This window comes from Culicoides brevitarsis, chromosome 1, assembly GCF_036172545.1.
Source record: "Culicoides brevitarsis isolate CSIRO-B50_1 chromosome 1, AGI_CSIRO_Cbre_v1, whole genome shotgun sequence".
Taxonomy (NCBI): Eukaryota; Metazoa; Arthropoda; class Insecta; order Diptera; family Ceratopogonidae; genus Culicoides; species Culicoides brevitarsis.
Genome location: NC_087085.1, coordinates 33,726,518 through 33,738,377, shown reverse-complemented (window position 1 = coordinate 33,738,377; position 11,860 = coordinate 33,726,518). Strand labels below are relative to the sequence as shown.

The 11,860-nt window shown below is 38.1% G+C and overlaps 5 protein-coding genes across 6 annotated transcripts; 2 read left to right on the top strand and 3 right to left on the bottom strand.

Moving 5' to 3' along the window:
* Positions 1-2,019: 2,019 nt before the first annotated feature.
* On the top strand, positions 2,020-3,921 carry LOC134827815 (protein yellow). The gene is made up of 4 exons (XM_063840654.1): positions 2,020-2,781; positions 3,026-3,252; positions 3,306-3,501; positions 3,567-3,921. The coding sequence occupies exons 1-4, from the start codon at positions 2,215-2,217 to the stop codon at positions 3,822-3,824; spliced, it is 1,248 nt and encodes a 415-aa protein (XP_063696724.1). The 5' UTR covers positions 2,020-2,214; the 3' UTR covers positions 3,825-3,921.
* LOC134827814 (PHD finger protein 12) lies at positions 3,837-7,877 on the bottom strand. Its single transcript, XM_063840653.1, has 6 exons — positions 7,747-7,877; positions 7,499-7,677; positions 6,058-7,442; positions 4,416-4,930; positions 4,135-4,355; positions 3,837-4,074 (listed from the first exon to the last, which is right to left on the bottom strand). Exons 1-6 carry the CDS (start codon positions 7,804-7,806, stop codon positions 3,912-3,914), a joined length of 2,523 nt encoding a protein of 840 aa, XP_063696723.1. The 5' UTR covers positions 7,807-7,877; the 3' UTR covers positions 3,837-3,911.
* On the bottom strand, positions 4,946-5,835 carry LOC134827816 (uncharacterized oxidoreductase TM_0325-like). Its single transcript, XM_063840655.1, has one exon. The coding sequence runs from the start codon at positions 5,809-5,811 to the stop codon at positions 5,044-5,046; it is 768 nt and encodes a 255-aa protein (XP_063696725.1). The 5' UTR covers positions 5,812-5,835; the 3' UTR covers positions 4,946-5,043.
* A 121-nt stretch (positions 7,878-7,998) lies between the features above and the next one.
* LOC134838037 (protein DDI1 homolog 2) lies at positions 7,999-9,846 on the top strand. The gene is made up of 2 exons (XM_063853482.1): positions 7,999-8,201; positions 8,272-9,846. The coding sequence occupies exons 1-2, from the start codon at positions 8,063-8,065 to the stop codon at positions 9,564-9,566; spliced, it is 1,434 nt and encodes a 477-aa protein (XP_063709552.1). The 5' UTR covers positions 7,999-8,062; the 3' UTR covers positions 9,567-9,846.
* On the bottom strand, positions 9,760-11,850 carry LOC134838036 (probable arginine--tRNA ligase, mitochondrial). Of its 2 annotated transcripts, none has more exons than XM_063853480.1 (4): positions 11,745-11,850; positions 10,520-11,696; positions 10,108-10,462; positions 9,760-10,052 (listed from the first exon to the last, which is right to left on the bottom strand). In XM_063853480.1, the coding sequence occupies exons 1-4, from the start codon at positions 11,778-11,780 to the stop codon at positions 9,899-9,901; spliced, it is 1,722 nt and encodes a 573-aa protein (XP_063709550.1). In that variant the 5' UTR covers positions 11,781-11,850; the 3' UTR covers positions 9,760-9,898. The 2 variants fall into 2 exon arrangements, with proteins under 2 accessions (XP_063709550.1, XP_063709551.1); XM_063853481.1 differs by having other exon boundaries at positions 10,520-11,689; positions 11,745-11,844.
* Between the last annotated feature and the right edge of the window lie 10 nt (positions 11,851-11,860).

Below are 11,860 nucleotides of genomic sequence, written 5' to 3'. Positions count from 1 at the left end.
CATATCTACCTATGTTATTTTTTTTATTTATTCAAGTAATTAATATAAAAATTCTTGAATTAGCAAAGCAAATTCTTATTGTAGTATATGTTTGTTACATGAATCCCTTTTGAACATAATTTGTTGTTTAGTTCATGAGAAATTATTTTTAGGTGCCTAATTTATATTAAGGTTTTTGTTCTTTCTTCATATCTTGGGCGGGATTTGAAAAATTTTAATTTTTTTCGAAAAATTCTCGGCTATGAAAAAAAGGATGTCATTTTTTCGCCATTTTTCCCAACTTAGAGGTCTGGGCTCGAGATTTTTTTGTTCAACTCGGGAAATTTTTTGCTTTATTCGAATTCTTTGGAAAGTTTACTGTCGTTTAGCACCTTACCGCCTTTGATTCTGACAATTTTTCGATGTTTTTAGGCCGGCGTTTCACAAAAAATGTGTATTTTTGTGCGATAAAAACAAAGTAGTATAAAACATACTACAAAAATAATTTTAGTGCATACTCAGTGCATTTTCTAATTGTTATATTATAATTATTTTATATAATTTCTGATGTAAGAAAATTATAAGTTAGTAGTTTAAAGGTGAAAATTGTAATAATATCAATTATAAAGTATATATACATTTTATATACTTAGTAAGTACAATATAATTTTTTTTTGAATTATTTATAAAACTAAAATAATCTTTTTTTAGGTCATAAAACATTTTTAAATAGATTTTCAAAATTCAAATATTCAAAATTGAATCAACCTTGACTGATGCAATAGAAAATTTTCAAGAAGTTGGATTGATGGATTACAAGACTTGCATAACAAATTCCTTGCTAAAGAATATAAAAATGATAAGCTCTTTGGTTCTCGAGGTATCTGAGTGCATCCGAAATGTAAAGAAGTGATAAAATATAAGTATCTGAAAACATCATGTGCACAGTATACTACTACAAGCAACTGAAATGGACTGGTATCATGAAGCTTTTCGATGAATTGAGATTTTTCAAGTTAAATTACTTTAGATTTTGGGATATACTTGTGAATATTGAAATTTTTGAAATTTGATTAAGAAATTAAAAAAATCATCTTTCTACATCGCTTCATTTAAATTGAATGAAGAAATTATCATCGCCATCACTCATTAGAGCAACTGTTACCTAAGACATAATCAACTTTTAATGCCAATTAATCTCCTGCTCGTTAACTTGCTCGCTCACATAAGTTACGCAGTTCACCGTTTAAAATGTCTTCCTTCCGTTTCAATTGCATGTCATTACTAACCCATTACTATATGCTTTAAACCACAAATAACCAGGCAACTCCATGACTAAAGTTGTGCATGAATGAATCATAAAACAACAACAATGTGACGCAAACCGTTGAAAATTTAACAAAAACAACTATCTAGCAATTGAACTTGAATAACACGAATTGAATTCATTTCTCTTGTTTTTTTTTGTTATATAAATTTAATTATTACCGGTAGCTATTCAGAACTGAAACAAAATTTACCTTTAAAAAAATCGTCGATCGCAAATTATTGGCATAACCTTCCTCGAAAACGATCCATATATATTTGTCAACTACTTAAGGTGTTTTTTTTTATTTATTTTTTGTCGAGTTCTTCTCTGCTTTGGAGACCTTCAACTGTACTCAGCTGTCAAAGCGAAGTAGCGGATAATTAAGTGCTTCTGGCGGATGGATCGGAAGAAGCGAATGAAGAAATAAGCAAGAAGAATACAAATTATCTTTTGTGACACGAGAAGTAAAATGGGACGACAACAGCATTAAAATTTAGACCGGTTAAAAACAAACAAACAACTGCAACAACAACAGCTGTCACGCCTTTTACGTTCATTATTCACTTTTCAACTTACGAATTCGCAGCACAGACAACTCTGCGTGACTGGTTTTTATCACAAATAACTAATCAAGCGATGTTGTCGGAACGAATTAATGGCAGTTGCAGACTGGTCGGCGACAAACCGTCATCGAGCATCGTCGAATTTCAATTTCGCATGAACCAAAACAGCACGCACAACACCAAACAGCAACACAAACAAAAAATTAAGAGCACAAAAGCATATGATCGCAGCTCGGTAGATTTATTTTGTGTTCAACTGTCGCGCGATTCGCATCGTTCTCGAACTTTTTTCGTGTCTTTTAATTTTTTCGAAGCAGAATAATTTACAAAGTTGCCGCTTTCAAGTACAAAAACCCCATAAATATGTCACGATCAATACCACTGTTGCTGTTAATCGCATTCGTCAATGTGAATGCCCTGACAAATCTAAAGGAAAAATTCAAGTGGAAACAAATCGACTTTGAATGGCCCTCGGAGGAAGTTAAATCGCAATGGTTGGCAAGCAAAAAGTACATCCCGGAGAATAATTTACCTCTTGGTTTGGAACGATGGAATAACAAACTTTTTTTGACGATTCCACGATGGAAGCCAGGCGTTGCAGCTGCTTTGAATTACGTTGATTTGGATGACACAGATATGAGTCCCAAATTCAAGCCGTATCCAAGTTGGGAGGACAACGATATCGATCTTCCGTCGAATGGAACGTCAGCGTTGAAGAAGGACAGCAACATTATTTCGCCTTTTAGAGTTCGTGCTGACGAATGTAATCGTTTATGGGTACAGGATAGCGGAGCAGCAGACATTTGGGGAGATTATGATCCAGCTGCTCCGAGTGCCGTCGTGATTTTTGACTTGAAAACGGATCAATTAATCAGAAGATTCGCCATTCCCGATAATCTTTTGAAAGAAAATTCGTTTGTTGCCAATGTGGTGAGTGAAAAATTTTAAAAAATTCACAAAAAAATTTTAATATGGAAAAAATTTTCATCAAAAAGTTGATAGAAAATTGATCTTTTTAGTATTTTTGAAGACTTGAGGCAAAAACATCTCGCTAAAAAATCTAAAATTGTTGATCAAAACAAATAATAGCAATGAAATTAGACTAAAAAACCCATAAAAAACTGACCTTGCCCAAAAAATTACTTTAAAATTTATAAAAATTCCACATTTTTAGATAATTGACGTCGATCCACTTGACTGTGAAAATGCATTTGCTTATTTGCCGGATTTGGGATCGTATGCCCTCATTGTCTACTCGTTCAAGGAAAACAAGGCATGGCGCGTAAGTCATCATTATTTCCATTTTGATCCTCTTCAAGGCAATTACACAGTCGGCGGTATCAATTTCCAATGGACTGATGGCATTTTTGGACTTGCTTTGGATAAAAGAATGGAAAATGGGTAAAAAATTTCATGAATTTCCAAATTTCTTTAATAAGTTTATTAATTTTCAGTGCTCGCAACGTTTATTTCCATCCCTTCTCGAGCACAAAAGAGTTCGTCGTCTCCAACAAAGTCCTTCAAAACGAAACATACGCAACTTCCATGGATTCTTTCGGTGAATATCAATTATTAGGAGATCGTGGAATGAATTCGCAGTCATCCGCTGAGTTCTATGACGATAAAACTGGCGTCGTTTTTTACACAATGGTACATTTTTTCACGCATTTATTAACTTTTTCCCCGTTAAATGTAATATTTTTTCATGCAAACAGGTAAATCGTGACGCGATCGGATGCTGGAACACGAACAAAAAATCCAGCTTCAGTGAGTTGCAAGGCATGGTAGATTCGGATCAAACTGCTCTCGAGTTCCCGAATGACTTGAAAGTTGACAGCGATGGAAATTTGTGGGTTTTATCAGATCGCATGCCGAAATTCTTGTATCGCGAATTGCATGTGCAGGAGGAAAACTTCCGGATTTTAACTGGATCGACCGAAGATTTGATCAAAGGAACGCCGTGCGCACAATAATTCATATTTACGTGATTTGAAATTTATTTCAAAAGAAAAAAAAAATAAATATTTACAAGTTCAAGTGTTTTGAAAATATGCAATAAATTAATCTTCAATGCCACTATCGTAATCGACGATGGAAAAAACGAATGAAAGACATCCAAAGCGTAAGAGAGCTCCGTGACTGAGTAATGCAGTGCCTTCCCATCCCTCGAAAACGTAGGGTCGAGCGAGACATTGACATGGCGATGGCGCAGGAGCAGGCATTCTACAACAAAAAACGTGAAAAATATCAAAAATTTCGTTAAAATCACGAAAAAAATCTTACGTTGCATTCTCATCCAATCCATATTTTTCCCTGTTAATTTTCCGACGCTTATCAATAATTTCCTGAGCATTTTTCGCCGCCTCTTCATTGCTTTTGATGACACTTTCCGGCACTCCCTGAGGCGGCAACGGCTTAAATTCCGTATAATTACAGCTAAAAAGTTGTCCGTTCACTTCTGTGCCGAATTCTGAGTAATTTAAAAGCTCAAAATATCTTGTCACCTACAAAAAATCATAAAAAAGTCAAAATTGAGGTGAAAAAAAATTAAAAATCTCAAATACCTCATCGTAAAAGATAACGGCATGCTTCACCGATGTGTGACAACACTTGCCAAATAGCAGCAAATTGAGATCATTGCCAATGCCTGTGCCGATCGATATGCTTCGGTATCGCATTTGAACAGCAGCATCGATATTTGTTGTGTCTGTGTACCATCGATCGCCTCGCATGATGTCGTTAACGGGAATTAGCAGCGCTCGCGATCGAATTTGCGTTTCCATCATCTTGCGTTCGAGATCCAAAGTGACGTTACGAACTTTTTCCTCGTCAATTTCTTCTTTGATTTCCGTTTTTTCGCCATTTACTGCCTTGTGAGATGTTTCTTCAACGGATTTTTGTTCCTGAGTTGCTTCCGAAATGACTTCCTGTTTAACGAGCAGCTCGTTAAGTGCTTCGGAGTTTTGTTCCTGACGACATTTTTCCGCCAAATCCGGATGTTCCTTCGCTATTTGCTGAAAACGTTGAAATGCGAGGCGTTTTATCATCGTCAAATCGAAGTGAGCTAGTTCAGCATCAACTGAAATTGTTTAAATTAAAATTTTTATTCAGGGAAAACTTTATTGAACAAGAAACTTTTACAAGCAAGTCAATTATCAGATAAAATATTCAATGATCGTCGATTAAATGCAATTAACGAGGACACATTGCGTGTTTTCCGCCATCGATAGGCAACGTAGCTCCCGTAATGAAGCTCGATTTCTCGTTTGAGGCAAAAAATCCAACTGCTTCAACGACTTCTTCGACATTTCCAACGCGACCCATCGCATGCGTCGTCTTCGAATGCTCCAAATAAGCTTCATACGCTTCGTCATCCATTCCTCCTCGCTTATGAATATCCGTAATTATTACCCCGGGGTTGACTGAATTCACTCTGACACCTTTTTGGGCCAAATCCAAGGCACAACAGCGCGTCATCTGATCAATTGTTGCCTTACTCATGCAATAAACCAAGCAATTGGGAAAACTGCGCAATCCAGCGACACTTGAAACGTTCACTACATTCCCATGACTTGCTATTAAATGAGGAACAGCCAATGTCGTAAGATGAAAAACGGCTCGAACGTTCGTGTTCATCATGTAATCGTAATCTTCGAGTGTCGCCGCTTCAACGGAGCCTCCACGAAGTACGCCAGCGTTGTTAACAAGGACATCCAATCGATTAAAATGCGAAATTGTCTCGGAAATTATGCGTTGAGCGTCTTTTGTGACGTCAGCTTGGATCAAAAGTGGCTCGTGAGATGAAACTTTTTTACATGAAACTTTAGTTTTTTCTAAATTTTCCAAAGAACGTCCTGTAATTGCCACAAAAGCACCATTTTTAGCGAAATATTCGGCAATTGCAGCTCCAATACCAGATGAAGCGCCCGTTACGAGGACAACTTTTTCATGAAAAAGCATTTTTATGACTTTTCAATGCAAGAAATCGACAACGACTGATAGGTAATGTGCTCGAACAATTGCATTATCATGATTGTCATTAAATATTTAATGAGATAATTGACTTGCAACGATGGAAAAGTAAACAGAGAGGCTTTTGTTATAAAGAAAATTATGATAAGGGGATTCAATTGTAAAAATTTGAAGAAAAATACGAAATTGGATCTCCCTCATGATAGATTTTGATAAAATTTGAAAAATACTTACTCATTTCTGTCTCATTTTCGTACGTTTTGTTGCCACAAACGTACATTTTCATCTTTTTACATTCGGGTTCCTTGTTTTCTTCGGGTTTTTCGGTGTTTGTACTGCGTTTTGCTTTCGTCTTGCGTTTCGTACCTTTTTCTTTGCCCTCATCTTTTTCATCCGAAACGATTTGTTCTTCAATTTCTTTCAATATTTCGTCGTCATTTTCCTTTTCAGCTTCTTGTTTGACCTCATCTACATTCACGGCTTCCTTAACTCCCTCAACTTCGTTGATAAACTCTTCAATTTTCGCATTTGCTGTCTCCAAAGCGTTAATATTCTCATCCAAAACTTGTTCCACGAGCTCTTGCGTCGGTTCAATTGGTCCGTATTTCTTGTAGGCTTGTTCGTAACGCAGCACTTGCTTCAACGACGGCAACAAATCCGGGGGATTTTGATAATGATACTCAACCATGGGCGGCACGACAACTCTTTCCTTCGGGATGCACTTCATCTTGACACGAAACGGGGGATTTTTCATGTGAATTTTGCGGAAAAATTCCGTTTTGACGGTTTCCTGATCGACGGGCCCGCTATACTGATTCCATAATTTGAGACGTTGCGTCGCTGATGCAGAATTTACGAGATTCCAGTCGATAAATTGTTCAGGATGATTTGGGCACATCCATAAGCCCGTTGGCATGGCAGTGAGAGGCGGATCAAGACAGTCCTGATGAAAGAGAAGGGAACAATAGTCGCAAGCAACTAACGGCGCCTTCTTGCAGGACTTGCGACACGTGAAACAAACTTTGGCAGGTAAGGGAACGAGACCTTGTGCATCGAGTTCGTAAGGTTTGCGACGCCCGAAACGACGCCCATTCGAGCTGTTTTTCGGTCCGACCTTATCTTCGCCCGGAAATTGTGAAAAAATTTCCATTTCTCGTGGGAGCTCGAAAACGCGTGGATTCATGATTGTCGCAGCTTTTATCAATTCCTCCAATGGCGAGGAAAGTTTAATTTCTGGCTCTTCAATTTTCGCTTCTTCTGTGACATTTTCTGATTTTTCATCCGAATTTTTTACTTCTTCCACGGGAGTTTCTTCAGTTTTTGGCTTTTCTTCTGTCACATTCGTCGCCGTAGTTGTTGTTGTTGTTTTTCCATTAGTTTTATCCGACGTTTCACTCGAAGCTGAACTTTTGCGAGATCGACTCTTTCGTAGTTGTTTAATTTTTTGATGCGTAATTTCTCCTTCGATTGTCGGCGTAACTGGTCTGGAAATCGCTTCGGAGCGTGCACTCGTGGTCGATTGAATACGCGATGAACGCGTTTCTCCCGCTTTTGTGTGTCGGCAATTGTTGCATAACCATTTTCCGTTCGGGATGTCAGATTCTTCCAATGGAGGATCACTAAAAGAAAGAAAATTTTCAATTTTTGTGTAAAAAAATACATTTTCGCAACTCACTGGCATCCAAGATGAAAGCTACAAATGCATTTGTCGCAACAAATCAGTTCACCGCCTTCTTCGCAGGCATAACAGAAGCAATCATTCTTGCCGGATTTCTTGTAATACGGTCCCTGCGTCTTTTTCTGTGTTTTCATAACCATTTCATCATCGGGCGGCTTAATTAATGCCTGAATTAACTACAAAACGGAGGGCAAACAAGTTGAAGCTCAAGTTTAAGTCTTTTAATTTTAAAGTTCAACACTTACCGGCATCAATCCTACCGACGAATCGTATTCCGGGGTCTTTCGATTGTCGTTTTTCGACATTTTTCCAATGAATTTTGTGCGTTTTCCCTGAAAATTTTATATTTTCCGAGGAAAAACATCCGAATCTCAACCAAAATGTTTCTCAAATGTCTTTCAACGAATCACGGAGCGGCATTTTGACGTCTTGCGTTGATTGGTTGGCAATTTGACGCAATGAATTAGGCAAATACTTTACCCAAATACCAAATATTACTATTTACATTAAATCGCAAGTCACAAAGCTCTGAAGATTAACGCGTAAATATCAGATAAAATCATGAAAATTACAGTCACAACGCTCGCTGACTTCACATTCGAGTTGGATGTCGCCGAGGACTTGGAGTTGGAGAACTTTAAGGCGTTCTGCGAGGTAGATACGGGCTATCCATCGAACGAAATGGTCGTCATCCACAAAGGTCAGTACACTTTCGCATCGCAAATTCCAATGACATGGCAAAAATTTTCTATTTTTAAATGCAATTGCAGGTCGCCCACTCACGGATAACAAGAAAACACTCAAGGATTTTGGCGTAAAAGATGGCGATTTGGTCATGTTGCAACACATAATGCAAGCGGTTGAATCAGCGCGGAGTACGATGCAAGCGATTCGGGGAGCTGCAGCTTCTGGAGTTGGCGGAAATTTGCCGAGTTTTGATTTTAGCACGATTCAAGTCCCAGGTTCGTCGAGCGGAGGTTCAGTTTCTCGTCCCAATGCTCCGCCAGTTGCTTCTGCTTCAGATCCGAATTTCAGTGTGGGAGCTGAAGATGATCCCGCGACAGTTCGCGATATGTTTTTATCGAATCCCGAGGCACTTGGATTGCTCAAACACAATAATCCTCGTTTGGCAGATGCGTTATTGTCGGGAAATTTGGAAACTTTTGCCGCAATGTTGCGAAAACAGATTCAGGAAAAGATGGAAAAGGAAGCACAACGACTCCGAATGCTAAATGCGGATCCCTTTGACTCGGATGCCCAACGTCTCATCGCCGAAGAGATTCGTCAGAAGAATATTGAGGCGAATTTGAATGCTGCAATGGAATATAACCCGGAGACATTTGGTACTGTCGTCATGTTGTATATCGATTGCAAGGTAAACGGGTTCCCGATCAAGGCATTTGTCGATTCGGGCGCCCAAACGACAATTATGAGTGCGGCGGCAGCTGAACGTTGTCACATCCAACGTTTAGTCGACAAAAGATGGGCTGGCGTTGCCAAAGGCGTGGGCGTACAAAAGATTATCGGGCGCATTCACATGGTGCAAATACAAATCGAAGATGTCTTCTTAACGTCGAGTTTTTCCGTGCTCGAGGAACAACCGATGGACATGTTATTGGGACTCGATATGCTGAAACGACATCAATGTACGATCGATTTGCGTGAAAATTGCTTGCACATTGGCACGACACAAACAAAAACGCGATTTTTGAATGAAAATGAGTTGCCCGATTGTGCCCGCTTGACAGCTACAAGCCCGGAGGAAGAAGCAAAACTCATCGAGCAAACGAGAAAATTGCAAGAAGAGCTCGAGATGAAGGAAGCCCTTGAACGGAGTAAACAAGAAGCTGCTGGCGGAGCTTCTACATCCACAGCGGGAACGACACAATCGCCCACGAATGCCGCTACCACCGTTTTGCCTACAGACAAATTTACGGAAGCCGATGTGCAGGAACTCATGAAACTCGGTTTCAATCGGGAACAAGTGATTGTCGAACTGCGATCCTTCAACGGGAACAAGACTCAAGCGACTGCTGCACTCTTTGCAAAGTCCATTAAATTTTAAGTGTGTGCGCGGGTGTATGGTAAACTACAAAAAAAAAAAACGGAACATTTTGACCTCAATTCAGCTCTTTTGATAGTTTTTAAGGGATTTGCTCAGTAATAATCTGATATTTTTTGCTTTTTCTCTCATTTTTCCTTCAAAAAACACATATCGAACGCGATTTTTGTCACGTTTTGATAGAAAAAAGGTACTTTCTGATAGTTTTTTATACTATAATGTTGATTAATGACTAATTTTAAGTCGATAACTTAACAAAGATTTAACGAATAAAGATTTTTATGATGAATTTAACGTTTATTCAGTCTAACCGGGTCTCAAATCGATGAAAATCCTTACATGCGAGTTAAAGGTTTTAAACCTAATATTCGCATTCCAACGTTTAACGTTAATTTTACGCGATTAAACAACAATTGTCTTTGGCTTTTTCGTTCCTCGTTGGGTTCTTGCTTGATATTCAACTTTTTTAAGGCTTTGCTTGTCGTATTACTGTTGAAAAAAATAATTTTTTGATAAAATTTTTTTAAAAAATCTCAAAACTTACCACAAACTGAAGAGATAATTCACTATAACGCACGCTTCTTGCGTTTTATGAGCTCTCGCAATTGCTTCTGGGAACTTTCCTAATTCAATAACAACTGAAACAGCTTCTGGCTCTTGTAGAAAATCAACATTTACGTCATTAGCGATACTTGCACCCGAATTTTCCTCTAAACTGCATAAACGACAGTGCGTGTATTGAAGTTTTATGCCTGAATCGCCGTTAGTTTGTAAGGCATTGTCCCAGTTGAAGGTGTATTGATTATTTCTGCGTTGTTTGAGGTCATTTATGATGATGGCTGATGTTCCAAGGATATCTGTTGAGGCTTCGTTTGTGTTGGAAATGTCAATTTTAGTTGCTAAAAGGGAAATTTTATAATTTTTTATTGATTTTTTTTTTTAAATTTAAGACTTACTTGCTGATTGTACTTGTTTTTCGTACATAATATCTCGAGCTTCGTCTAAAATATCTTTTAAAAATATCGCAGAACCTTTTCTTGTGCTCATTCCGTTGATCCTTCCGAACTTTATGTGAGTCCCTCTTCCAGCGAATGGCAGTTTTAGTTGTTGAATTATGTTGAAAAGTGCCGTAAAATGATCATTTTGTCCATTATCGACAATGTAGTAAATTTCATCAAAGTTGAATTTTTCATAGCGATCTATGTAAGCGGCGATATCGCGTGTCAAGTACAACGTTGTGCCATCACTTTTGACCACAGGAACTACTCTATCGCCAACTTTTGCGATTTTTCGCCCGTCTTCCGAGTCACTTAGCACTCCCGTGTCACTTAATTGTCTCACGACATTCTGAACTGCATTTATTCCGTACATCGATTCCCAATGATATTCGTCGAAATGAACATTTAGTCTCTCGTACAATCGTGTCAACTCATCCACAGTGAATTTTTTATACGAATTCCATCTTTCAAGTTTGTCATAACTTCCGCTTTCTAAATTTTTGAAGATTTCCATCGCTTTTTTGTGAATTTCGGGATCCTTTTCACTCATTTGATTCGCATAAACATAAGCTTCGTACAATTTCTCGATGGGTTTCGCCTGAATTTCGTTCTCTGTGAATCCTTTCAAGTCGACGCCAACGTTTAAATACCCAAATTGCGTGCCCCAATCGCCCAAATAGTTGAGTCGATGCACGCGATGTCCCAAATGCTCGTTAAGGTTCGACAAAAAGTTGCCAATTATCGTTGAACGTAAGTGACCAACGTGAAAAGGCTTTGCAATATTTGGTGAACTGAACTCAACTATCACAGTTTTGGCTTTTTCGACTTTTTCCGAAAGAATTTCATTGGTGCGTAATAACGTTTCTTCCATAAATCGTCTTTTATCAACTTTGAAGACGACCTTTTCGTTATTCGGCGGTTTGACTTTCAGTTTTACGCTTTGAAGAATTTCACAACGATCCGAATCGAGCTTCAAAAGGTCATTTACGTCGATTTTTTGTTCTTTATTTCCGCATAAGTCGTTCAATTCTCGCATATTAAGGTAAAATTCTGGATCAGGGCGGTTTTTATCCAACTCCAGCATGGTAGAGATTTGAGATGCAACTCCAACATCGTGTTTTATGGCCTCTGTAATCTATGATTTTTATTAATTTTGTTAAATTTTGATGAAAAAGAGACTTACCTTTCGACTTATAAGCGTTCGAATTTGAGAAGACATTTAAAAATAACTAAAAATCACGTAAAAACCGTAAAAAATAGGAATTTGTTCACTTTTGTTTTGATCCGACCCAATTTTGA

Bases quoted from the DNA above. Each gene is read 5' to 3' on its own strand.
- LOC134838036 (XM_063853480.1), bottom strand. From the start codon at position 11,780: ATGTCTTCTCAAATTCGAACGCTTATAAGTCGAAAG. The intron at 10,463-10,519 runs GTAAGTCTTAAA...TTTCCCTTTTAG, and splicing joins AAAACAAGTACAATCAGCAA to CAACTAAAATTGACATTTCC. The intron at 10,053-10,107 runs GTAAGTTTTGAG...TTTTTTCAACAG, and splicing joins AATTATCTCTTCAGTTTGTG to TAATACGACAAGCAAAGCCT.
- LOC134827814 (XM_063840653.1), bottom strand. From the start codon at position 7,806: ATGTCGAAAAACGACAATCGAAAGACCCCGGAATACGATTCGTCGGTA. The intron at 4,931-6,057 runs GTAAGTATTTTT...AAACAATTTCAG, and splicing joins CGAAAATGAGACAGAAATGA to TTGATGCTGAACTAGCTCAC. The intron at 4,356-4,415 runs GTATTTGAGATT...GATTTTTTGTAG, and splicing joins CCGTTATCTTTTACGATGAG to GTGACAAGATATTTTGAGCT.
- LOC134838037 (XM_063853482.1), top strand. From the start codon at position 8,063: ATGAAAATTACAGTCACAACGCTCGCTGACTTCACATTCGAGTTGGAT. The intron at 8,202-8,271 runs GTCAGTACACTT...ATGCAATTGCAG, and splicing joins AATGGTCGTCATCCACAAAG to GTCGCCCACTCACGGATAAC.
- LOC134827816 (XM_063840655.1), bottom strand. From the start codon at position 5,811: ATGCTTTTTCATGAAAAAGTTGTCCTCGTAACGGGCGCTTCATCTGGT.
- LOC134827815 (XM_063840654.1), top strand. From the start codon at position 2,215: ATGTCACGATCAATACCACTGTTGCTGTTAATCGCATTCGTCAATGTG. The intron at 2,782-3,025 runs GTGAGTGAAAAA...CCACATTTTTAG, and splicing joins ATTCGTTTGTTGCCAATGTG to ATAATTGACGTCGATCCACT. The intron at 3,502-3,566 runs GTACATTTTTTC...TCATGCAAACAG, and splicing joins GCGTCGTTTTTTACACAATG to GTAAATCGTGACGCGATCGG.